The 25,188-nt window shown below is 45.5% G+C and overlaps 4 protein-coding genes across 10 annotated transcripts; 2 read left to right on the top strand and 2 right to left on the bottom strand.

Annotated features, from left to right (window-relative positions):
* Positions 1-404: 404 nt before the first annotated feature.
* LOC146222081 (uncharacterized) lies at positions 405-3,171 on the bottom strand. Its single transcript, XM_084690949.1, has 3 exons — positions 2,264-3,171; positions 1,808-2,161; positions 405-1,604 (listed from the first exon to the last, which is right to left on the bottom strand). Exons 1-3 carry the CDS (start codon positions 2,847-2,849, stop codon positions 979-981), a joined length of 1,566 nt encoding a protein of 521 aa, XP_084547075.1. The 5' UTR covers positions 2,850-3,171; the 3' UTR covers positions 405-978.
* A 2,275-nt stretch (positions 3,172-5,446) lies between these two features.
* sst5 (somatostatin 5) lies at positions 5,447-5,960 on the top strand. The gene is made up of 2 exons (XM_084691815.1): positions 5,447-5,583; positions 5,769-5,960. The coding sequence occupies exons 1-2, from the start codon at positions 5,452-5,454 to the stop codon at positions 5,958-5,960; spliced, it is 324 nt and encodes a 107-aa protein (XP_084547941.1). The 5' UTR covers positions 5,447-5,451.
* Positions 5,961-6,450: 490 nt separating this feature from the next.
* On the bottom strand, positions 6,451-13,500 carry trip6 (thyroid hormone receptor interactor 6). Of its 5 annotated transcripts, XM_084691916.1 has the most exons (12): positions 13,362-13,500; positions 12,832-12,876; positions 11,802-11,928; positions 11,169-11,389; positions 10,894-10,997; positions 10,603-10,716; positions 9,839-10,435; positions 9,594-9,687; positions 9,290-9,459; positions 8,922-9,100; positions 8,604-8,724; positions 6,451-8,451 (listed from the first exon to the last, which is right to left on the bottom strand). In XM_084691916.1, the coding sequence occupies exons 4-12, from the start codon at positions 11,374-11,376 to the stop codon at positions 8,320-8,322; spliced, it is 1,719 nt and encodes a 572-aa protein (XP_084548042.1). In that variant the 5' UTR covers positions 11,377-11,389; positions 11,802-11,928; positions 12,832-12,876; positions 13,362-13,500; the 3' UTR covers positions 6,451-8,319. The 5 variants fall into 5 exon arrangements, with proteins under 5 accessions (XP_084548042.1, XP_084548040.1, XP_084548041.1 ...); XM_084691914.1 differs by lacking the exon at positions 11,802-11,928; XM_084691915.1 differs by lacking the exons at positions 12,832-12,876; positions 13,362-13,500 and having other exon boundaries at positions 11,802-12,787.
* Positions 13,501-14,222: 722 nt separating this feature from the next.
* bcl6b (BCL6B transcription repressor) lies at positions 14,223-23,699 on the top strand. 3 transcript variants are annotated; one of them, XM_084691899.1, is made up of 12 exons: positions 14,250-14,363; positions 15,641-15,715; positions 18,764-18,835; positions 19,000-19,220; positions 19,717-19,974; positions 20,356-20,544; positions 20,757-20,955; positions 21,098-21,315; positions 21,467-21,666; positions 21,826-21,956; positions 22,099-22,236; positions 22,329-23,699. In XM_084691899.1, the coding sequence occupies exons 4-12, from the start codon at positions 19,000-19,002 to the stop codon at positions 22,467-22,469; spliced, it is 1,695 nt and encodes a 564-aa protein (XP_084548025.1). In that variant the 5' UTR covers positions 14,250-14,363; positions 15,641-15,715; positions 18,764-18,835; the 3' UTR covers positions 22,470-23,699. The 3 variants fall into 3 exon arrangements, with proteins under 3 accessions (XP_084548024.1, XP_084548025.1, XP_084548023.1); XM_084691898.1 differs by lacking the exon at positions 15,641-15,715 and having other exon boundaries at positions 14,223-14,363; XM_084691897.1 differs by lacking the exons at positions 14,250-14,363; positions 15,641-15,715 and adding an exon at positions 18,232-18,360.
* The last annotated feature ends 1,489 nt before the right edge of the window (positions 23,700-25,188 follow it).

Here is a 25,188-nt window from a genome sequence, read left to right as displayed (position 1 = left end):
CTGGTAAAATGTAATCTGACCAGTGGGTTCATCCCCCCTCATTCATAGAACATAATGACATGGATAATATCAACTAGTGTGGCGTGAGAGTCTAATTTCATACGTTCTCAAAATCCACTCATTTGTATAATTGTGAGCCTGTGTTTGAGTGTTTGGGGCGGCGGGGGTTGTGCCCCCCCCACCCCCCCCACCCCTTCATCTCAGTAGAGAAACAGGCCATGCTACATTACAGCCGCCCCACTTCCACACACTTCCACTCCTGGAGAGAGGAGATGGTCAATGATCCCGGTGGCACTTATAACTGTGTGCCATCTGTGACACTTGACCGAAAAACAATATCAAGACGTGAGCTTTTCCAAATCATTTGATGGTGAGCGTCTCAAAAAGATGCAATGCCAACATCATTACCAAGGAGTGTCTTTTATATGTACAATACAAAACAATTTCATCTATTCATTCTGGAATTATTTTATTTCATAATCTCGCACCTCCATCACTTAAACTATTTGCATCACGCTGCAGGGATAATGCTAAGGAGACCAGGGTAGCAGTCAGAGGTGACTGCTCAGCTAAACTGAGGAAAACTGCTTGGGAACAATCAGCATTTTCAGTCAGAGCAGCAGATAAATGGAACTCAATTTCCACCCACATCAGAGAATGTACAAGATTTTGTATTTTTAAAACAACACTTAAAACGTGGTTCAAGACAAACCAATCATGTGATCACTGATCTAATCCTTAGTATGAAACCAACTGTTTTCCAACAGGTAGCCTATGTAAAGTATGTGTTGTAGTTATAAATACAAATTTTAAAAAATGAATATTTTCCATGATGACCATTTAAAAAGCACGCTGGAAAAAACGTAAGGTATTTAATTGTATACAGTCCTCTGCACTTCTTTCAAACATTTCAGTAAACACACTACCAACAGTGTGTTAACCGCCAGGGGTTTAATGTTCCAAACCCTGCTTCATCTATCATTCTCCGCCGCCGCCGCCACCGTGAGATCGCTGGTGGAACCTCAGCCCCCCACAGTTCCGGAACCTCTTCCCACACTGGCCGCACACGTACGGCTTCTCCCCGGTGTGGATGCGAAAATGCCTGGTGAGCGCCCCCGAGTGGCGAAAAGGCATGGCGCACACCGAGCAGGTGTAGGGCCTCTCTCCCGTGTGGATGCGCAGGTGGGTCTTCAGGTTCTCCATGCGGTTGAAGTCCCGGGCGCACACGGTGCAGTGGAAGGGGCTGCGCCCGGGGGGGTAGAGCTGGAGCTTGCGGCGGGATCGCATGGAGGAGCTGGGCTGGGGCGGCTTGGAGCGCTGCTGGTGCGGCCGCTGTTGACACTGGCTGTAGTGGCGGCGAAGCTCACTGGGCTGCTGGAAGACCTGGCCGCAGGTCTTGCACACGTGGACGTTGGGGGGGAGCTGGGTGGAGGTGGACGTGGGGGTGGTCCTGGGCTGGACCCCGTAGAGCTGTGGTGGGGCTTGGATGCCGGTGGGCTCCTCGGGCTGGAAGAGGCTGGGAAACTGGGTGGAGAAGGCTGGAAGGGTGCCGGCTGTGGGGTCTCTCAGTTCTGCGGCATCTTGTTGGGCGATAGGAGGGTGAGCTGTGGAGGGTAAGAGAAATGGTATGGTAAAAAGATGCTTGCATAAATACAGAACCAAGCTCCTAATATTTACCGTGCTTCCTATTACAGTACAGCACTATAGACCATCAATAAACTATACTCAATCTGTTGACAACTACTGACATCTTGTGGGTGATTTTTTAAATGTAGGTTTGTTCCCCCTAGAACTCCAAGTGACTTACACAGAGTATGACTGGTTCCAGGACTCTGTGGGTCAGAGTTCTGCATGTCCAATGCATCAGGTCTCCACTCCTCCAGCATTTTGGACTGAACCAGAGACAAGCTATCTGGGCAAAAGTGTGCTTCCCTTACTGAGTCAAAATGGCAGCTAGAAGAACCTAATAAACTGGAACTGTTGTCAGCTTCCTTGTTTTCTACCTTGACCCGGACCAGCTCCACCTTATGGTTCTGAATCACATTATCAGTTACAGAGGGGTCATAAAGGTCTACAAAAGCCGTGTCTTGTCCCCTATCTTTGGTGCTTCCTGTCCTGGGCTGGTCCTGTATACACAAACTGGAGGTCTCTTCCTTGGCACCTGTGTGAGATTAAAAACAAATATATAAAATGTTTGGGATAGGAGCATGTGGTAGATATGACATAATATAGACACACAATCAGTAACTTTAAATGAATATACCTTGAAATGCGTCCTTTTGTGAGCCTGACTCTCTGTTCGAAGTCGGATGAAGGTCCTGAGAGCACACTCGGCCATCCACACAAATTTCACTGAAATACCCATTGTGATCTTCACTACTAATCTCCTTTTCCGCAACTAAATTCTCGAAGGTTTCGTCCACCGTAACTTCAAGAGAGGCTTGTATCTTTAGGTCATTATCATTGAGAGACTGTATTCCACTGTTGATATTATTAGCTGGGCTCTGTGATCTTTTAGCAGACTTGCTAACTGTCAACATGAACTGCTGCATCTGCTTACCATCTCCGTCGTCCACAGAACCTCGCACAGTATCAAGCTGTTCCTCGGCAGTTTGTAGCCTAAGTTTGAGTGACTTATTCTCTCGCAATGTTTCGTGCATTTGGTCACGGACATCGCCAAGTGCTTGGCCAACTAGTTTAGTAACTTCCAAAATGGCAATTTCCAAAGCCACCTCAAATGCACCGTGTATTGTCGCAGCAAGCTCATCCTGGAAAGATAACGACACTTCACTCTTTTCAGACGATTTGAATTTCTCCTTACGGCTTTCAGTTTTTAGTTGAGGCTTCATGCTACCGCCTGTGTCTCTTTTCTCTAGGAATACAATATTTTCAAACGTTTGTCTTTGTACTTATAGCACTCACAGGGTCGAGGAATATCTTGTCATGTTAAATCCTTTTGCCATGCAAAAATGCAGCCACTGTACTATAGCCACTTGCCTGCGCCATCGATTAACAGTATTGCTTGTTTACCCGCTTCTGATAGCATGCAATATACATATACCCAAACTTAATGCTAGAAAATAAAAAAGCTTATTAACAAAAGGCTATCTGTACTATGTTTTGGACAACGTTAGCATTCAGTGGCCAATTCCCAGTAATGCCACTGCTCAGTTTCCGTTTCCTTGTTTACTACGGGGTGGGACTATGGCGTCACTGAAAATGTTACAGTAGCAAGATATAATTCAAGAATTGTACCGTTCCCTTTGATGTTACCCAAAACAGCATACCATTTTGAATGTAGTCTCAAAAAGTTGATCTCATCAATGTGACTCATCACGTTCTTTTGCGACTGGCAAACAGCATAGTTGTAATTTGTGTTAGATTATTAGCCAACTAGTCCTACACAGAAACTAGTCAAATCACAGGCAAAAGTCAAAGCTGCATGTTGCAATTGTTACTTTCATTAAATAACATAATCCAGCGATCAAATGAGAGTTTGACCCTGTGGTTGAAATAAAGTCAGTAAGGCACTGGACATGTAACAGTTGACCATCACCTTCTCAATACATCTTTCCCTTTCATAAGACATGAAATTGTACCATGGCATTGACAGACCAGATTTGTCTGGTTCCAGATAGGAATATGATCAGGGTCTTTTCTTCTGGTTCTTGATCATAATCTGGCCCAGTTAATGCATTCAGCATTGCTATTTCTAATCTGTAAAAGCCTTGTAAAGGATGCCGAATGACCAAGACAATAACCATTACTGTCACAGAAAAGTGGAAGAAGGACTTGGTGGAGGACCCCACACAGCTGTAGCAGGGCTGCCCTGCAGGATGCCTGACGCCATGTCATCCCCGTTGCTGCAATGTCTCCTTTGATAATGTTAATGAGTTCCAGTGGTGGCATGAAGAAGTAAGAAATTAAATCAAATAATCTCCCATGGTGAGGTGACCAGAGGTAACAACAGCTGGAAATCGGAATGTGATGGGTTAGGAATAGGGAAAGCCTCGGAAGAGAGTAATACAATACCTAATGAGTTATAGTATTATATACAGTGTGCAAATTAGGGGGGGGGGGGGGGGTTTAGGGGGGTCTGACCCCCCTAATTGGACCCCCCAAAAGAGTCTGGGGGATTGATACATTTATATATCGTTCTTACCTGTAATCGTAAATATTACTTTAAGCCCTGGAGAAGAAATTGACCCCCCCATTGCCATTGTAGCATTCGCACTCTGATTATATATTAAGTTATCTGTGTGTGTGCAGGGTGGGGGGAAGGGAAAGTGGGAGTGGGGGTACTAGCCTCACGTGATCCAATCATTAGTCAAGAAACACCTGACTCACATCCTTAAGTTTACTTTGCTTTCCTCCCTCAAGCACTTCCTTAACTAGGCAGCAGCCATCTGCAGCACAGCTCACACAACGTTACACTGTAACTGTGACCAAGTGCCCGCTCACCTTAAGTTGTCTCATCTACAAACTTGCCCTTTAGGTAGATCACGCGTGTGTGTGTGTGTGTGTGTGTGTGTGCGTATGCGTGCACAGTTTAATTAACATTTGAGTCAACTCTTGTCATTAGCAGCTCTCTGAGGTCCGGACCACCCATGGTCCTTGAGTCACATACAAAGTTGATTCAGCTAATATGAACTGACATCAGTGCTAGAGTAAGACATCTACATTCTCTATTAACACCTACGACCAAACACGCATACTCACCCATTATAAACGTGGCCTAAAAACCCACCTTTTAACAGAGCCTTTGGCTGATTCTTAACCTGACTTATCTATCCTATTTTCCATTTTTGTTTTACACAAAAAAAAATTGCGCCCTTTCTTGTTTTTAACCTGTGGCACTTTGAGATTTTACCTAAATACATAGTGCATAGCAAATAAAATAAATATTATTACACACACGTTTGTTGGGAGATGCCAAATGACACATTTAAGGCTTACGTGTTTCACGTCTATCAGGCTCAGGCACACCTCACACTTTTTGTGCCAACATGTCACACAGCTATAACTTCTAGAGGGCCAATAACAGACAGACAGGATGTTGTGAGACGGTGTCAGGGCTAAGTGACCTTTTCCTGTTCTTCTCCACAGACACCTCACAGCACCCACTTACACCCACTCACTTCCTCCCTTGCACACGTAAACTCTTGTCAACCAATCCCGTAGCTTTCTTGATTCTGAGGATGAGGCCGATAAAGGATGAAGAAACCCTATATATTCAGATCATTGCCGGTCCATAACCATTTGAATAGCTCAGGCGGAAAGTAGTGTCTTATCTTCAATGTTATCTTTTCGTCTCTTTACGTTCCAAAATTTTTCTACGCAACAGTAATCTTTGGACAAACGTAGTCAAATACTTTGTTGTTGACTTAAGCGTCGAAGATAATCGTTTCATCAGAACCGACAGGATAACTGACGTGGTGAGATCAGGTGAAGATGCTGCGCTCCCAGCTGCAGGTGCTTCTTGTGGCTCTGTCCTCGTCTGTGTTGCTGGCGAGGGTCAGCAGCACTCCACACAGAGACATTCGGACTGAACTGCTAAGGCCAGACACAACCCAGGAGAACCAGGTGAGTGGCAGTCGGGGAACACTAAGGTGGTTAGGCAGATTGAGTGTGTGTGTTTCTTATACGATTTTGTCCCCATGGACAATGCGTTGAGAAGGGGTACAGTAAGGGAGTACAAACAAACATCTTCTTGACTAACTATGAAAAACAACCAGGGTCTGACTTATTCCTTCCCCTTCATTCGTTAGGATCTCACCCGCCTGCTCCTGCTGAAGCTCATGGCTGACCCTGTAACGGTGGGGGAGAATGAGGTACTAACCAGCATCGAGGAGGAGTTAGGACTCAGGGAGGAGGTGACGAGGCGCCAGCTGCCTTTATCCCAGCGAGAACGCAAGGCAGGCTGCCGGAACTTCTTTTGGAAGACTTTCACCTCATGTTAACGTCTGGTCACAGATATCTTAAAGACAGCACAGTACTTATAGCTATGTCACACAATATAAATATATTTTGCACTTTATTCATTCAAAATGTGTAGAATGTCGGTTCCTTTGTCTTTGGGGCACCCCCTCTTCAATTCTGGATCAGTGAGAAATTAAGAGTTTGTCCCTATTCCTCTGTTGCCTGTGGTTTATCAGTGTAACATACATGGTATGGGCGTTGATAAATTGGATTAGGAAGTATGGATGGCGAATTGGGGTCTTAAAGACAAGGTGTCACAGTTGCTCTTGTGCAAATGCTGACAGCATTGGGAAACTATACAGGATAAGACTCCCTGTAAAAGTGGCTCCCCTCCCCATAAAAACTGCTGATTAAAAAGGTGTTCTTGTTTAATCTCAGGCTAGATGCTGTTGGTTTTCTTTCCCCAAATCTAAATGAGTGCACTGCATATGTTTTGAGGTGTGATATACACTCAAAAAAATACATAGTTACTGTTTGTTTAATAAGAATGATGGTTTATTGTTTTAATTATGTACTACAATCAGAATGGGGGGGGGGGGGGCTGCAGACACATCAAACACGCACGCATGCCCGAGCGCACACACAATTCCCATCAACACACAGGTTAACTAAGTAACATTTAAAAAAAATTATGAAAAGAAATAATGGGGTGAATTATTATGCCATTGGCACCACAACTTGTACTAAAGGTGCCAAAGAAATGTCAAAAGGAGAAATGGTAAACAGAAAGCAATTACTTTACTTATAATGAGAAACATTGGGTTGGCAAATACATTGTATTATGACCGTTCTGAATTTAACTTTCCTAGTTAAGAGCTAACTACTAATAACTGAATACCACAGATGAACTGAACATGTACAACACAAGAGGAAATAAATAGATGCATGGCAAAATGTAAGTCACAGGGTTCCACAATTGTGCTGATTGATCATCCCTCAAGAGTACAATCAATTAATGTAACCAAACATGATACAAGAAAAAATACAATACAAAGAAATGTCTTGGAGACTGAGGGATTGGCATCAAACTTGATGACTGAAAGGTTTTCCTTAGCCCTTGAAAAAGATTTGATCATTTGGAGTAAGACGGGGAGACAGAAAATAAACATTATAAAACATTGTGAAAAACGTAAAGTTAAATTGGCTAATTGTCAAATTAGTTCATGACGTGTCAGAGTAAGGGTAAACAAAACACAACTTTTTACAAAAAAGAAAAAAAAAACACCAGGACGTATTTTTTTATCAGACAGCTCCATGTCCGGTAAGCACCCTGTTTCTTAGAAAGACAGTGGCACGCATTTCACTTCATTGCACCTTCATCGTAAATGTAACAGTCAAGTATCAAATCGACACATTTTCGAAATTAAACGCAAGACAGAAAGCTATCGTACTAAGCGCATTGAGTTGCGTGCCTTGCAAAATTAAAACTTGGCCTATTGAAAATAAGGATTTGGCTGGTATAAAAATAAACATTCAAAATACCCTGAAATGCAGTACCAATTCCTGTTTGTTATTCTGGATGCTATCCTACAGAAAACTAGATCAAAGCTATACTAGGACTGGATGGCTAGTCTTAACATACTCTACTAAGCCGTTTCTTTCAATATACAATCTTCAAGTCTACTTTCTCCTGCCATTTCTAACGCTCGCAACACAACTCATTCCATCCACGCGCAACTTCACCGAAACGGATTCACTCTTTATCCAGAGCTACCTGAAGTATCGTATCTGTGTATAGTCACAGACCACGCTTGAATTGCATTATGTGCTTTTCAGAAGGAGGCAATTCAGTAACAGATTACTGGTAGTGGTCAACAAGACCCATGGAACCGCCCCCACTGGAGCTGGGCGGGTCCTACAGCACAGCAGAGATCAATGGAGGGCAGAGCCTTCCTCGCCACCATCCTCATCTTCAACAACTCCACAGCACCTTCTCAATCATCTGTGTAACGACCAGCTAATTGTATCAACCCTCATGATTTGACACCCTTGCCCCTCTACATCCACAATGACAGAGAACATTACAACGGGGAGCAGGTATGTGTCTGTCTGTCTGTCTGTCTGTGTGTGTAATTGAACAGTATTAATAAGGGGCTCTAATTGTGTAGAAATAAGTATTGGGAGGGGGGGGGGGGTCAGTGCCGCCCCTGCTGCCTGCAGATCAGGGGCCCAAACAGTAACATCCAGTCGGAGAAGCCCACAACCACACATGGTTTACATACTAGAAAGGCCAGCAGAGCCTACATCTGTGTATAGGGGACCCCCCCCCCTCTCTCTCTCTCTACACGAGTGGTGGTGGTGGTGAAGGGGGGGGGGAGACATAGCACCGGGGCGCGGCGGTTAGCAGTCGGTGGAGATTTTGGCGGAGAGGTCCTGAATGCGGCGTGCGCTGCAGCTCTTGCACAGGATGTGGCCGTCCAGGGGGTAGCAGCCGCGCCCCTCGCCCTCCGAGGACAGCAGCAGGCCACACTCCTGGGGAGAACAGACGCATTGAGGGGGTTTTTAACACAACTCTCCAGCTACGCCAGCTACTCTTCTAGTACGACTTCAATAGGATCAAGCCCCACCCACCCACAACCACACAGACCACCCCTTGAACCCCACACCCCGCCCGCCAGTGTCACCTCGCAGACGTAGCAGTTGACGTGGAAGCTGCGGTCCAGGGCCACGATGCGCACCGTCTCCTCCTGGCCCGGTTCTGGCATGATGGCCTGGCAGCACACGGAGCAGCGCGGGGCAAACTTCCTGTATGTGTGTGTGTGTGTGTTTGGATATGCACACAAAGTTACAGTCAGATTGGCATCTCGCCTTTCGACAACGTCATACGGTACACACGACACACTGAAATAGCTTCAATACCCAGCCATAAATAATGCAGGTAAATACATCAGGCAGCAGCTTTACTGTGTGTGTGTGTGTGCGTGCGTGTGTTCCGTGCTGACCTGTGGAAGTCCTCTATGCAGTGGATCTGGGAGGTGGCGTCGACAGTGAAGGGCACCCCGTCCAGACAGCAGCCGCACACCACACAGTTGAAGCAGCGAGGGTGGTAAGCCTTGCCCATGGCCCGCAGGATCCGGTCCAGGATGGGTTTGGAGCACTTGGAGCAACGCTCCAGGGTACTCTGACAGGGAGGAACAGAGGGAGGAAAGGATGGAGGAAAGGATGGAGGGAGCGAGAGAAGATCGGAGAGAGTGCGAGAAGGAGGTGTGAGACGCGATGTGAATTGCAACTATGCTCATATTTGGACGTAACGGGGGATAACGGGAAAATAGAGATGTACGGAGGGGTTTGAAATGGGAACTCCTCTCACAATGTAACAGTTCTCGCAGTAGCTCTTCTTGTCCAGGGCGTAGAACGGTTGCCCGCGGAGACGGGCATGGCAGGTGATGCAGGTGAAACACTCCACGTGGAACACCTGCTCCATGGCGATGCAGCCGCTGCCGTCGCCCAGGACGTTGTCCCCGCAGCGGGCACAGCGACCTGAGGAGACGGGAAAGGACGGGAAAAGAAACGGAAGGGGGGGGGGGGACATTTGTAAAGCTCGTTTGTCCTGTCAGGACCTCTCCAAAACATGGGCTGAGTCAAGACCTCATGTCCATCAACACGGCACGTACCAAAGTACTCCTCTGTAGGGGGGTGGTTCATGTCGTACACTAACTTCTTGGTGAGGCGGTCCAGTTCTTCCTCTGGCTTCAGTGCTGACCCCTGCTGGAAAGAAAGGAAGATGAAGGAACATGCTTTGGAAACATGCACTAGGATGCATGGTCAAAGAGGCATTTGTTAGAAATGAGTGAGGAATAATGATGTGGCTAGTCATTTCCGTGACAAAACATTTGACCTCTATATGTTTTGGACCTACCATCCCAGGGTGGTAGGCAGGACTTGTGCTTGAGCCCGACCCTGACTGGTGAATCTCGGGTCCCCTCTTGAGCGCAGGACCCTGGTTCGCTCTTCCTCCAGATCCTGCTGCGCCGCCCCCTTTGTACCCTGCCTCAGAGTGCCCGTCCTGAGCCTGGGAGGTGGGATGGGGTGGATACCAGCCCTGGGGCCTGGTCTGGGTCTGGGGTGGTGGGCGTGAGCTGTGCTGGTGGGGTGGGGGAGGGGTGTAGGCCTGCTCTGCCTGCCTCCCTGTCTGGGAGTAAGTGACGGGCTGGGCTGTCTTCACCTGGACACTGAATCTGGGGCCGGTAGGAGTGGAGGCTGTGGTGTAGGAGGCTGGGACGGGCTGGGGGTAGGACTTGGGGGCAGACGAGTAGGTGTAGTCCTGCTGATGGGGGCTGGTGTACTGACCCTGACCCTGGTGGTCATTGGGGTAAGGGGGCGCTGGGTGGTAGTGGTTCTGGGGGTGAGGGGGGTAGCCCATGGATGGTCTACCCTGGGAAGGGGTTCCGGTCTGGGCAGAAGATTTGTAACGTTCCCCTGAGAGGTGTTGGTTGTAAGGCACGTTGTCATACAGCTGTGGAGTGAAACAGTTATTTTATATATACGGATAGCTTTTTCCTTCATGCAATTGTCACATTGACTTAACAGAGGGGCATATTTCAGGGGGGGAAATGCCAGGATACTTGAGGAGACCCTAGTAGTAAAAAGAAAACAACAAAAAAAACGTGATTATACTCATACATGTGTGCTGGAGTTCTGAGGATTGCTGTCCAGGTCTGCCAGCATGCAGGTGAGGGAGTCAATCTCTGCGTCGATGTTGGAGTGGTGTCCCCCTGACTTCTCCGGGCCACGTTGCTAACGTCACAGACACGCCATAAAACGTGACAGAATGACAAAAACACAATGAACAAAAAAAAACTGAACGCACTGCCCTCGACACAAAATAATCCAGGGGCTTTAACTTGAAAGTCATTTTTAGTTCTAAAAATACAAATTACAGTGCGAGTAAAAGTATGGCGCTGGTGCACCTACCATTAACTCGTAGCTGTCCATGTGTGGGCCCCAGCTGTGCTCGTCGTTGGGCCCGGGGCCAGGATGGTAGTAGCGCTCATTGGATGGATGTGGCCTGGGCCCACCTGCCGATTGGAACAAACACAGAAACCACAACGACACGATATTCACGTCATGCGCTCATAGATCAAATCTTACCAGTGCATGACCTCCACCATAAGATTATGTCCATCAACACAGAACAGGGGAGGTCACTGGAATTCAACAATCCACATGGCAGGCCGCCATGTTGTTACCTGCCGGTCCTGTATCCATGTATCTAGTGGCTACACGCCCCCCTCTTCCACCTCCGTTTTGGTCATAGCCGCCATATTTGGGCCGAGGGTCGGATGAGATCTTTTTGTTAGGCAGGGCGTAGATGGCTGGTCCAGAGTGGGCCATCTGAGGGGCGGGTCTCTCTGGGCTACCCAGAGTTCTCGGCGGTAGCCAGGTAGGACCAGACATGTCCTGTGGGTGTCTGAAAACAAGAATGATGGGGATAGATCTGTTAAGCTCAAGATGATGTTGGGCTATTTGAAAGACGGAAAGGAAGAGAATGACTCGATTTCGTTTAGGAAGACTGGGGAAACTTTGTTTTGGGGAAACTTTGAACACAAAATGATAGTTTTTCTTTTTGCTAATGTGAGCATACTGAGAGTCATTTGAAACAAGCGCTCTATAATTGCTCTGCACTTTAACTTTGCCCTCCAGGATAACAGAATGCTCAGTTACAGCTTTTATGGTTCTGCACGATGGGATGGCATAATTGGTCATATCTGCATCAATGTATTTTAGTCATCATGAAAACACTGGAAACCAAGAGATACTGCCTTGGCCAGGTTCCAGTTTCCTATGGCAACCAAGCCAAGCTGGTTGAACAATAGACTTACAGTTGAGAAGCAGGAAGACAGTGCTATTCCCCATAGTGCGGGGATTTCCAGCAGACAGGGCCCTAGCTCCAAAACACACATGCACAAGTACAAGCACACACACACACACACACACACAACCCTACTTCTACCACACAAACACACACATGATATACCACAGGTGCAGAGCCCTCATGGTGGTTCTGTACCCATTCTGTATTCACCACAATAGGGATTGTCTCTGCTGTTTACACTTAACAGATTCCAAATCAAGTTACAACATTGGGACCGGAAATGTTGTGCAATATTGTCACTTTGCTAAAAAAAAAAAAAAAACACCTGGTTCACAAACAATATTGCACATAATATATATATATTCCCTTTGGGACAATAAGAACACTGGCAGAAATATGGCCTCAATAATGTACTCGATAAGAGGCTTATATCCCTGACAATAACAAACACATTTCACTTTGTTTCAATGACACCAAAGTCTGTTGGGGGGGCAGGTCCTTCACTTTTCTAGTTACGGCCTACTGTCATTAATAGGAGTTTGGGGAAATGCAATGTCATTAGAGTCATGTCTCCGTCTCTAAAATTCGATTTCGACTGTCACAAGATGGAACGACTGCCCCACCACCGAACTGATTTAAACCTACTAAATCCGGCTGAGCACACACTCAAATCCGAGGATTGGTGGGCCGTAACATTAATCACATCGGCTTTTTTTATTCTGTGTTTAAAGCCTTTTGCTAAAGTCCTTGGGTGGATTTGCAAGAGAACCAGCATTTATTTTTTTTCTAACTAGCTATCTATTTCCATGAGGAGAGGCAAGACTGTGATACGGGCAAACTGTCAAACTTCAAATGAATGGGGTAGGCTACAGTACGCTACTGACTGTAGGAGTGCGCTACACTACTGTTGCCGACAGATAGCTTAAGTGTCTAACAATGGTGTTAAATTGTCGCGATGTAAAGCAATACAACTTAAGAGATACATGGGAATGTTAAATGCATCATCGAGTTAACGTCAAATGAGAAACATTTCCTACCTTTTAATTTCCTGAAGCTTTGTGTCTTCTTGCCTTCTCGCTCATCTGTAAAACATGATTAGATTAGCGTAGTCTTTCCTGCATCGCCGTGAACTCTTTTTACATTGCCCAGCAGTGGTCTTTATGGAAATAAAAGCTCTTTAAATGCGGATGTATTTAAGTTTCCATTCTGGAGAGGACGACATGTGCAATTCATTCACATGAAAACGCAAACCTCAATCTTTTGGTGTTGCCTGCTCTAAAATAAAATGTCTGCGTCACTGTATAAAATAAACAATTATGATCTCCAAGCAAGGTAATGGACGTAAAATCACAGCAATTAAGTTAATGATCTGTTTGTTTACTTGTTTGGGTGTTACTAGAACAGCGACTCGACTCGCAGACTACAAACAAGGCTACCGCGAAGATAAAGCGAACTTTGCAAACCACATTGCGAAAATAACAACACTTCACTCATTTCACATACAGGATGATATATAATAAAAGTTATTCGCAAACTAGTTTCTTTTTGTCTAATTTCGTTAACCTACTTTCTCGTGGATCCTGCGTTTGTCACAGGCCTTTAGCGGCACTCGTCACTGCATTCCAAATGCGTGACGTAGCTCTAGTGTGGTCTTGAACTGGGCTGATGCTTGACAAGCATTTGGCAGTGAAAGTTGACCCTTAAAAACTTCTATGACATCTATAATTGTAGACTACATGGAGGGTATTCAATATTTTATTATACGTAAAATATATTAATGACCCGTATAATTTATGCATGATCGTTATCTGAAACCAGTGATGTGCAGCTAACTAAAATGTAAAAGCGTATTAGGCCTAGGCCTACATGGGTAAAGAACACATTATCTAGAGCAGGGGCGATTCTGGTATCAGACTTTTAGGGGGACTCAGCCCCCAATGAGAATGTGACATGGATTCAGTGCCTTGCAAAAGTGTTAAACCTCAATGCTAATAAATCAATAATTTCACAGGATAAAAATTAAGACATGTATTTATTATTATTCATATAGAATGAATACAAAAACAAAGAAAGTCCCTTTCTTCATGAACTACCAGCATCAAATGAAAAAATTAGGATGTGTCAACAAAAAATAAACATTGTTTTAACACATTAGAGCACTAAAACGCATTTAATTTTCATTTAATTTTTATTGTTATCATTTTTAAGGGTGCTGAGATGAAATTGAGATGTGTTTGAGTCAGAATATTAGATGAGATCTCATGCCACCATAAAAACTCTAAAGTGCCAGAAATCGACTTTCAATAGGTTACTGTACAAGGGAGGTCAGCGTGATGTTTTTTCTTGTTTTTTTTTCTTCGTTTTAAACAAAAATGATTTCCCAATCGACTTTTCCTACCACTAGAAATGTGTCTGGATGTGAAATGCCATCCAGAGAGATTGTAGGTTAGTTCTTAGAAGACAAGGAAGCTATAATAGACTTCAGCCGAGTGGATGATACTTCACTGCCAGTGCCACCACCGAAAGCTTCTGGTCAGCTGTTCAAGTTAACACAGACAGCAGCCTGAAGGTTTGTTACATTGTGGGAGGGTGTACAAATTTAAATGTAGAACATTTTAAATGTATAATGTTTAAATGTATTTGTGTAGAATTAAATTAAACTTGTTAAAATGCAAGGGAAAGGGGAAATGTATATACTTTGTTACCAACTGATAGTTTCAATACATTTGTTCTTAGGAGTTTTAGTAGGGCTGAAAGGACACATGCATACAAATGTAAATCCAGTTTGTTTGATTGACAGGTCTAAATGAGAAAATTAAGGCATTGTATAAACATTCATGTCTGACATGGTTTTAAACTTGATCTACATTTTCAGGAAGAGTTTATGAATGTCTCACTTGAGTGAATCTACTTCTCTGCAGTGTATTTTCTTGCATATAGCTCTTTGTCACTGTCAGTGAGATATTAACATGTGGTGCCAAAATGAAACAGGACTCTCTACACCCACCATGACTTCTTTTTTTATAGCTAGAGATGATTTAGCAACACCTCTTACCCTGATTACCTCATACATGGGTAGCCTACTTTAAGAGATCTCTGAATACCAAATCAACGTGGAACCATTAACATGTCCTGTTAACCCACCACGTTCTTTGCAAGCCTTCGTCTGACTTTCGAGAGCTTTCAACTGTTAGCTACCAATCATTTGCTGCACCCTGTCTTCAGTATTCAAGTTAACAGTTAACTGTTGATCAACCTAAACTACTGATTGGAATTGTTTGTGTAAGTGCAAGCCGAGACCTGAATTTGCTTCTGTAGAGCAGGGCTACAGGAGAAACCTGCCTCAATCCAGCTAAATTTATGTTGTGTATGTTTTTCTTACTGAGACACTGCTCTCTGACTAGGGGTCAGTTTCCCCTCCTTGCACTTAATTTTAGACCCAACACCTTCCAGACACACACGCACACGCATGCACACACATGCACACAGTTTTCGCTTTGCCCCGCCTATAAGCCTGCCAGAGGCCCTGCATGTTTCCCCAGACACTTCTTCAAAGGAAGCTCTTTTTGACTATTTTGCTTTATTGTTTTTCATTGTCGTCCCCCCCCCTTTCCCTCAGACTAATTCCTGCACCCCAGCCGCCTCCCTAAGAGGACAAACAGGAGGCCCTTCCACTCCCCTCCCTCCCCTACTCCTTTCCTCCCTCCCTTGCTCCCTCCCTCCTCATCCTCCTTTACTTCCATCCTCCCCCGGATAGACCTCACAGCTTGCCCTTATATGTCCAGATCTCACTGCTCCGCAAGCACAGGAAGATACAGTTATTGTGAATCTGTGTTATTGTTGCAGGGAGCTGCTGTCAACGCGTTTGCAACAGCCATTGCATTGAATAACAAAGCATAGAATTCACGCTCATCTTTTAAGGTAAATTATCAAATAAATCTGGAATGGAAATGGAAACACCTGAATTTCATGCCAAAGCAGGAATAAATAATATAATGTAAAAAAGTAGGATAACCACAATCAGGTGGTTGTCGTAACGGCTCTTATGTGTATATGATTCATAGCATTAAGCTAAGGATAAAGAATGACAGTACTTCATGTTACATCGATCCCTTTTTTAACAATTGATTGAATGACTGACCTTTTCCCTTTACAATATATCCACCATGCCACATTGTCAGAACGTTTCATATTTATAGTACAGTGTGCATATTACAATATATATACATGTACAGTACATGACCCCGAACCACAGAACTCTGTACCTTAACGTCGTATCCGTTGACCACTAGCACCAATGTCATGGCTGCAGACATTGACAGATAGGGCAACACAGGGGAAGTCACTATTAGGCTGGTTCAGCCTTGCCAAAGGGGCAGACTGAATGGCTTCCGCCCATTGGCAAACCTGTTTAGTAATGTTCTCACTTTTCCTCCACCTCCCCCCTCATCCGTTCCTCTCACAATGCCTGGAAGTCGCCTAGACTCACACCTCCCTCAATGTTTTCTTAAATGTTGTTTTTCCTCTTTTTTTATTTTTTATTTTTTGGGGTGTTTTATTCACAATTGATCTGGTGTGCATCAAAACAAATAAAAGCACACGTACACACGCACGCAGTCAACACCCATTAAACACAATGCTTCCTTTCCGTCTCGCATTTGTGATAAGGTTTTCAGCCATAAAAAGCCATCTGGGACAATATCTTTCATCTAGTTTGCACGCATAGATGTATGATTGCCCCCTATTTAAGTAATTTCGTTTTTTTTTCAAATGTTTTCCCTTTTGATATCACGTATAATATTCAACGTGATTCACTTAACCTCAATGAAGGACGGAATTACAAGTTTCTCCATGAAATCATCTCTAGTATCCACGAATGTTGTATCCCCTTGTCCCTCAGTAGAGATGTGTCTGTTTTTTCCAAGATTGAGGTGAGCCCTTTCTCCTTCAGTCACAATTCATAAAAGCATGATGATTAAGAGGGTTCATCGGGTCTTCCCTCTGTGCAACCACAGCTGTTTCTTCTGACACCTCTTATCTCGCTCAGCCTTGACCTGTAGCCTCCTTCAAGGTCTTCTACACCCCTATTCAGTCTTTGATCTGAAGGAAATACAGTTCATGGTGCACTTAAGCAGTCTGCTAGTAGGCGTTGTGTATGTGTGTCTATCTTGCGTGTCTCTTTGTGAACCAAGTCTGTACAGTAGATGAGGTAACTTTCCGCTTGTTTTTTAGTTATTGACAACCTTTGACCCCTTGTTCAGCCCTCCTACCCCCTGTCTCCTGCCTTGCTTATTATTGACGGATGTCCTGCGCGGGTGTTTTCATCTCTGTCTCAGGCCACTTTGCAGGATACATTCAGTGTGTGTGTGTGAAAGAGGGAGAGAGAGAGAGGGGGAGGGGGAGAGAGAGGGAGAGAGAGAGAGAATGTGTGTGTATGCATGTGTTCCTCAGTTCCTGCACATCTGTCTACCGCATTTCTTTCAGGCTACAGGACGATAGAGGGTGGAGGGGGTTGTTTTTCACGCCAGGAGAGGGTTTCTTCCATCTCCACACACACACACACACACACGTCCACAGACACACACTGGCTTCCTTCCTTCAACTCTCCACAACATGTTAGAACCCCCCACCCACACCCTTTTGCCTGTAGGCCAGAACGTTCCGGAAGAACCTATGGAGCATCTCATAATTCCATATTTACTTAGATCTGTCACTAGTCCTGCTCACAGAACATCCAAATTTGGACTCTGTACCAATCTAATTGATTAACAAGACTACAGGCTGTGCGTTTTAGTTTTATTGACAGATTTGGCATGAGTGGTGGAGTTGAGTATGGGGCTTGAGAGTACACCTGCTTGCTCACTAACACCTCAGGCAGGATGAGTGGAGGAATTGATGAAGAGAGAAAACCTAATTTGGAATTATATGAGATGGACATCAAGGACAATAAGACCTCAAGACAGTTTGGCATGTGGCTGTCCAGTTACGGCACTGTTTGTTAGTACAACATGGAGGGTATTCTTCTGGCTTCCTTTCAGATGGTTTCCTCTGTCCTAGGGATGGGGTGAAGGGGAGGAAGGCGTTGGTGGTGAATGGTCGGCGTCTGGTCAGGTTTACTCCTGGATAGCTCTGCATGTACCTTTCTGATCCCATAGGGTTTCAACAAAGTGTGTTTTTCTCAACATGACACCAAAAACACACGCGCCACTTTCCTGCAAGTACTTGCTGAGGGGCAATGGGGTTACAAAAACTAATAGCCCACTATAAATACTTGTGGGGCCAGGACTTTGTTTCTGGCTCCAAGATCCTTTCCTTTCCTGCAGAGCTTCCAGGGTAAGCGTGGGCCGTTGAGGAAAGAGGAAATGAGCGCCCCTGGTTTTATAGGGCTTCCTGTGCAACCTTATAAAGAGTCCCCTCCCTTTGGCAACCCTTGACAGAGTGGCTCAGACCCATCGGCCAGTAGGTTAGCCTTGCTCAGAAGAGGTTCATTGTACAGGCAGCGATTGCTGAGCTGAGGGTTGTGAGGTCGACGCCGTGCGTGAAGGTTCTCGTCCCTGCTGGTCGGGGTGAGTGGAAAAGAAGAATACTGGACATAACTAAAAACCAGATGCATTTATCTAGTTTAAATGAATGTTATTTCCTGGTTTGATGATAACCTGCTTGGATCTAGATCCTTTCCTTCAGACACATGGATATTTTTTTGCAGTCTTGTGTACTTTTTCCTCAATCTGAGGGTAGACAGGGAACATTTGACGAATGTGACCCTCGGGCTAAAACAAGATCTTTTCTACAATTCCACAGACCTAGAAGATAAATATGTCAAATCGTAATTAGTTGTGTCCTGACATGTTTTGCTGACTGTCTCAATTATTCGCAATATTATTTAACTGCACCATTACAATGGTATGCATACTATGTTAGAATTTGTGTAATGTTTGGACAGTGATGGACTATTGTTCTGTGTTGCAGGTACGAGCAGGGAGCTGGTCTCACCTAACAGATGCCCAAGAGACTTTACTCCATACAGTCTTCGGCAACAAGGTACAGTGTGGCCTACATTTCTTTCATTCAGTATAATTTATTGTATTTTACCTTGTCCTAGTTGTCCTGTAGTATACTGTTTACAATTGTGATATGTTGATGTCATAAACAGTTTTGAACTATACCCCAAATTCAGATATATCCTATTTTCTTAAAAAAAACAGATGAGCAAGATGCAGGTGGTGGAAGGATACAGGGTCAGCGGCAGGCGTGAGGTGGTGGCCGAGGCAGCGGCGGAGGGATACGTGAAGGAGTTTACGCGGCACTCCAGTGACGTGCTGCTGAACTTAAATGAGCTCAGGCACCGGAACATTCTGACGGACGCCACCCTCTTGGTTGGCACCACCCATTTGCGGGCACACTGTGCAGTTCTCATCGCCTGCAGGTTGGCATGACAAAAATCAGGGCTTCGGACATTCCCTCAACTCTCTAAATCCACACCTCTTTCTCTTCTACTTTTACAGATTACATATGTTTTTCATGTCATTGCTTTCTTCTTTGCACACTTACTCATTGTCTTCCATCTTATCCCTCCTTTTCAGCTTTCACTCTCTTTATCCGCCTGCCCTCTTCACGTTCTATTTCCCTTCTTTTCCTGCCCTTTCCTGTTCTCTTTCCTGTTTTGCACACAGGACACACACTCCGTCCTTCCCGTCAGGGTCTTGTACTGCTGGTCTTCCTCCAAATGTTCCCTTCATCACCCCTTTAAGTGACACTATCTATCTGTCTATTTGTCTGTCTGTCTGTCTGTCTGTCTGTCTGTCTGTGTCTGTCTGTCTGTCTGCATTTATGTCGGTCTGTCTGTCTGTCTGTCTGTCTGTGTAATCTGTCTGTCTGTCTGTCTGTCTGTCTGTCTATCTCACTCTCTCTCTCTACCTCAGTGGGTTCTTCTACTCCCTCTACTCACGGCGCGAGTCTGTCCCTGGGTGGGACGGCCACGCGCCCGGAGGAGGCGATCCAGCCATGACCCTGTCTCTCCCTGACTTCCTGGAGCCCACCTGCGTGTCTCTCCTCCTGGACTTCATGTACACCTCCCGCCTGCCGCTCAGCCGGCGCACTGTCCCCGGCGTGCTCGCCGTCGCCACCTACCTGCAGATGGACCACGTGGCGGATGCCTGCAGGGCCTTCATGCTGGACAGGTGATCCCGAGGGAGAGTGAGGAGGGAGGGGATGCTGACAGTCAAGTCAGTCAGGAATATTGTATTTCAAGCAAATATATTTGTCTGACAGCTAGACATACTCTGGTTGGTTGGGTAATTGTGTGCCTTAAGCACTGGCGCTGAAGTCTCTTTAAATCTTCGACTTGACAGCTGCACTTTTTAATCAATAGGAGGCTTTCTTAGACTATTTATTCCTCTCGGGGAACGCACAGGTCACACTCAACCTTTATGAGGTACAAACCAAAACTTTTATGGGGTTCAGTACAAAGTATATATATATATATACCTGTAGAAATAGTTCATAAATATGTGTGAAGTGTTGGATGGTGCGGCTGTGTCTAACTTGTGTGTGTTCTCCAGTGAGAGGATGTGTGTGACGCCTCCCCAGTCGGAGCTGGACTCCAGGGTGTCTCCAGCCTACGTCACCCCTCAGGGAGGAACCCTGTTCACGCCCCGGGTTAACGGGAGAGTACCCCGGCCCCAGCTGTTGGCGACCTCCCGGCTTTTGACTGAGGCAGAGGGCCGTGTGCATCCGGCTGACTTGGCCAGGTGAGAATGTGTTTGTTTATGTCACAATCAAGCAGAAAGGGTAGAAGAATGTCTGTGGTTGATGTTCTCAGTTTTGTGTGTGTGCATGTGTGTGTATGTGTGTGTGTGTGTGAATGTGAATCTCCACACACATCTGCCAGGGGGAATGTGTTTCTGTCCTTTGTCAGCAGATGAGTTAGATCACTACAGGAGTTCCTTTCTTTCTTCTGCAGGATCCCAAGAGACGGCCTGGCCTCCATGAAGCCAGGGACTTTCCTGACCTGCCAGTCCAGGTCACAGGAGCTGAAACTGGAGCCTGAGTCACCCCGTCTGGGGTCCCCCACCCCCTCCCCTGACAGCCCCTCCCGCTCCAGCTGCCAGCCCAACTCCCCTGCTGAGTCAAACACCTGCAACCTGTCCAACCACATATTGGTATGTCTCTCATTAAACAATACCAACAATGACATTTGTTTAGTCAGGCATCTAACCGACTACAAACTGTTTTTTTTTACTAACATGTCAGCCATATTTTAGTTTTGCATATTATATCGTGTTTTTTGTATCTCCTCCACAGAGCGAGACCAAGCCCACCTCAGACCCGAAAGCCTGCAACTGGAAAAAGTACAAATACATTGTCCTCAACCCTCTTTGTGCCATAACCACGGTAAAGGAGGAGGGGCCAGAGGAGGGGCAACAGCAAGCTGTCCACACTCCGACTTCCGATAGGATGGACGCAGGGCAAAAACCACCTGGGGAGGTGTGGCCTGGGGACGAGCTCGGCCTACAAGACAGGTAGAAAGAACCAAATAGAACCAATGAAAAATGCATGTAACGCCAGCTTACCCTTAAGAAGTTCAGTATACGGTACTTTCAGAACCGCTGTTGATTTTTGCCGTCTGATATCACCATGGTATACTGGAAGTAAAACTGTGTTTTCTCTCAGGCAGGGGCGGGCCTCCTGTTGTGATGTCGCTGGCCGAGTTCTTCCCCTGGTGGCCGCCCACCTTGTCCCATTGGAGCACAGAACCACACCCAAGGAGCCACCAGCAGCCCGTCGCTGTCAACACCCAATCAAGAGCGAGAGCCACTGTTTGCCTCTGTGTTACTCTGGCAACGTGGGAGGGACCAAACCGGTCTGCACAGGTAAAAGCGTTGCCAAGTTTTCAAGTAAATATTGATGTGGTAATGACATTTCAAGGGGAGTGTCAGTTATCATAATCATTAAAATAAAGTTATTTCGGACATTTGATTGAAATACGTACACTCACTCCTCCCTTGGCTGTGTCACTGGATCTTCTATAGGAGATAAACCATATCGCTGCGACGTATGTGGCGCCCAGTTTAACCGTCCAGCCAACCTGAAGACTCACTCTCGGATCCACTCTGGAGAGAAGCCGTACCGCTGCGACACATGCGGGGCACGATTCGTTCAGGTGAGCACATTTGTGTGTATGAACCACTTAGGGGAAGTCAAAAAATGAATAGCGACATACTTTCGATGAATAGTGACATACTTATCGACACAGATTGCTAAATGTAGTTGACGGATGTTCATTTGTGCGTGTGTTCTGTCAGGTTGCCCACCTACGAGCCCACGTTCTGATCCACACTGGGGAGAAGCCGTACCCTTGCCACACATGTGGCACTCGCTTCCGTCACCTGCAGACCCTGAAGAGTCACCTCCGCATCCACACTGGAGAGAAACCTTACACTGTGAGTCCAGACACACACACACACACACACACGTCATTGACACAAACACACATACACCGAGAGCTGAAGATGTCCATCTCCCCCTCTAACAGTGTGAGAAATGTGACCTTCACTTCCGCCACAAGAGCCAGCTCCGCCTACACCTGAGACAGAAGCATGGCGCTGTCACTAACACCAAGATCCGCTACAAGGTCCTGGCCGACCCTTACCAGCCAATCCCACAAGCCTGTTAAAGACGGATCTTTAACTACGGGAGCATTTTGGATTTGGATCCCAGTAAAGCATTTTGTAATCCTGCCACCGCACTCATTTCCAGGGCTACCCAATATGGATCGCAGGGCATTTGACAGCACACGAATGTTCGTTTTGAGGGGTTTAAAGTCGCATGTGTTCTATGTCTGCTGTTCTATGCTTGTTCTATTTGCCTTGTGACCTGTGCCGGTACTGAACAGCCTGGGTTTGAGTTATGGACACCTGTCTATGTTACTGGGCGTCTGCCAGAAGTACATTAGATCGTTTCATCCGTGAATGAGAAGCTATTTGTCATTTTCAATGTTCGAACATGTGGGAGGCATTCCCCCCTACAAGGTTCGTGTTGAAACGAGGATGAAACATGATGTTCACGTAAAGTCCGAGTAAGATATAAATTCCTAGGGTTAGAGTTTACTCTGTGAGTTGTGGGGCCTGTATAGCGGGGCAGTTTGCAGCCATAGGTGTCAAAGTGGGATTTTTAACAGGTCCAGTTTTTCTCTGGGGTCTGGATGATGATTCAACAGTTGTTTTGAAATGTTGAGAAGATTGTTGAGGGTAAGTGCAGAAAGGGCAAGTAGGAAGTAGGAGAAGTAGAAAAGAAGAGGATAAAGGGAATGGGAGGAAGAGAGGAAGAGTGTTAGGGCGTTGGGATGTTAAAGAGAAGGATCAAGTATGTCACAAGGAGGGAGATATTCTAACTGGAGGTTTTGGTGCCATTGTTTTTCTTTTTTTATACTAGCCTCCAACATAGAATGAATTGGATCACTCAACATTACAATCAGGTTAAATGAAATTGTCCCACTTATATTTAACAAGTACATGGACACCATTAAATGGCCTTTTACTTTGACTGTTAGTTTTATTTTAGTAAAATACGTGGCCTGGTGCCTGCATGCTGTATAAAAAGAATCCTTTGACAAATATGTCATATGGAGCAGATTGTTTTTTCGAATTGATTATATTTAAGTGCAAGAGTACTTTTTTTTGTCAACATTGGTGCTTTATAATAATGTATTTCACAGTCCAAGCAGGCAAAGGACTTTATTCTCTTGTATATGAGGGATTGTTTCGATTTTGGAGTGGAAAACAAGCAACTGTATAAAATTGTGAGGAATAATACTGATAGTGAAACTGTTATTGTGTTCTTTTGCTGGACAAAGACAGGAGGTGTTTTATACAAATTAAATTAAACCAATTACCCATCAACATCAGATGTGTCGTGTTAAAACAGCAATTCTCTGCTGTGAACTTTTTTTTTCTTTGGCGTGAAAGTGAGTTGTGAAAGTACTGCATGGAATGTGATGTGCATGTGAGTAGTTAACATTCTTCTCTGCAAATGATAAACAACGTCCACTGCCCGAAAACATTCTGTGTTGGTGCACAAGGTCACTCGTCTTTCACTTTCTTACCTGACACATGACAAAATCTAAAATCACCCCCATTATTTCGTTTCAACTTCCAAGCAAAGCTCTCTCACCGCACCTAACCGTCCCTCTCTCCTTCCCTCCCTGGACTTCCTTCCGGCAGCTAACCCTTCAGACTTCCATGACTCACGTCTTGTGCAGCGAGGGCCAGAGCTCCTTGACTTGGCCCGCCTCTGGATGTCGTTGTGGGTAGGAACAATGGTACTGCCTGGCACCTGTTTCCGGTAGGGCTCTGATTTGAAGCGCGCTCCCTGCTTTAAACCCAAGGAGGTTCTAATACAGACTCCCAGTAACATGTGTGTCAGCAAGCCCCTTCCTGTATTGAAGAGGACAAAGAGAGGGGGCGCTGGCCCTGCTGAACTCTCTCACCCTCCGTCATCCCCTGCTTCCTGGGTTATGATGACAGTGGGCAGAAAACATTGTGAGGGGAACAAGCACCAGGGAAATTATGTTGTGTGGGGACTTTCCAATCCACACACAAACATTTACACACATAGACACTAATATTACATTTACATTACATTTAGTCATTTAGCAGACGCTCTTATCCAGGGCGACTTACAGTAAGTACAGGGACCTTCCCCCGAGGCAAATTAGGGTGAAGTGCCTTGCCCAAGGACACAACATCATGGCCGGGAATCGATCCGACAACCTTCTGATTACTAGCCCGATTCCCAGGGGCGTTTCTACATGGGGGCCTACAGAGGCCAGTGCCCCTGTAAACATGTCCCTGGCCTCCCCTGTGGCCCCCCCTGTGGCCCCCCTTAGCTGACTGAAAAGAAAAAAAAAAGTTTTTTGTTGTTGTTTTTTAAACACGTTTTTCTTCTTCTAGTAGTCATCATAAACCGAGGAGGGGACATTGCAGCCTTTTTTTGCCCAGGTAAATAAATAAGTTGAGAAACTTATCTAGGTATTGAGAGAGCTGAGGAGCTGGAAGAGGGAGAGTCAGAGCATTTAGTATGAATTTAATGTAAATATTTAATGTTTAAATATCATTTGTTTCCGTTTTTTTATGTGCCCCTCTGATTAAACACTGCCCCCCCCCCCTTGGCCCCCCCAGTAAAATGAGTCTAGAACCGCCACTGCCGATTCCCTAACCGCTCAGCCACCTGACTCCCTATAATGACTGACTCCCACTAATATAGGAACAAATACTCACAACTCTTGTACACACACACGTACAACTTGTATTATGCTATGTAGAGAGAATAATAAACTAGTATCTGTATCCTGGAATATCAGGATAAAACTGTTTAACAATAACTACACACCTTGT

The sequence above is a fragment of the Hypomesus nipponensis genome, chromosome 25 (genome assembly GCF_054491055.1).
Source record: "Hypomesus nipponensis isolate SF chromosome 25, ASM5449105v1, whole genome shotgun sequence".
Taxonomy (NCBI): Eukaryota; Metazoa; Chordata; class Actinopteri; order Osmeriformes; family Osmeridae; genus Hypomesus; species Hypomesus nipponensis.
Note: the sequence above shows the minus strand (reverse complement) of the source record. Positions and strands in the feature narration are given on the sequence as shown.

Coding starts and splice junctions, on each gene's coding strand:
- LOC146222081 (XM_084690949.1), bottom strand. CDS start 2,849: ATGAAGCCTCAACTAAAAACTGAAAGCCGTAAGGAGAAATTCAAATCG. Junction 2,162..2,263: donor ACAAAAGGACGCATTTCAAG/GTATATTCATTT, acceptor AATCTCACACAG/GTGCCAAGGAAGAGACCTCC. Junction 1,605..1,807: donor TGGAACCAGTCATACTCTGT/GTAAGTCACTTG, acceptor TACCCTCCACAG/CTCACCCTCCTATCGCCCAA.
- bcl6b (XM_084691898.1), top strand. CDS start 19,000: ATGAGCAAGATGCAGGTGGTGGAAGGATACAGGGTCAGCGGCAGGCGT. Junction 20,956..21,097: donor ACCTGTCCAACCACATATTG/GTATGTCTCTCA, acceptor TCTCCTCCACAG/AGCGAGACCAAGCCCACCTC. Junction 22,237..22,328: donor CTGGAGAGAAACCTTACACT/GTGAGTCCAGAC, acceptor CCCCTCTAACAG/TGTGAGAAATGTGACCTTCA.
- sst5 (XM_084691815.1), top strand. CDS start 5,452: ATGCTGCGCTCCCAGCTGCAGGTGCTTCTTGTGGCTCTGTCCTCGTCT. Junction 5,584..5,768: donor ACACAACCCAGGAGAACCAG/GTGAGTGGCAGT, acceptor TTCATTCGTTAG/GATCTCACCCGCCTGCTCCT.
- trip6 (XM_084691912.1), bottom strand. CDS start 11,685: ATGACCAATTATGCCATCCCATCGTGCAGAACCATAAAAGCTGTAACT. Junction 9,460..9,593: donor CCCTACAGAGGAGTACTTTG/GTACGTGCCGTG, acceptor CCGTCTCCTCAG/GTCGCTGTGCCCGCTGCGGG. Junction 9,101..9,289: donor ACTGCGAGAACTGTTACATT/GTGAGAGGAGTT, acceptor CCTCCCTGTCAG/AGTACCCTGGAGCGTTGCTC.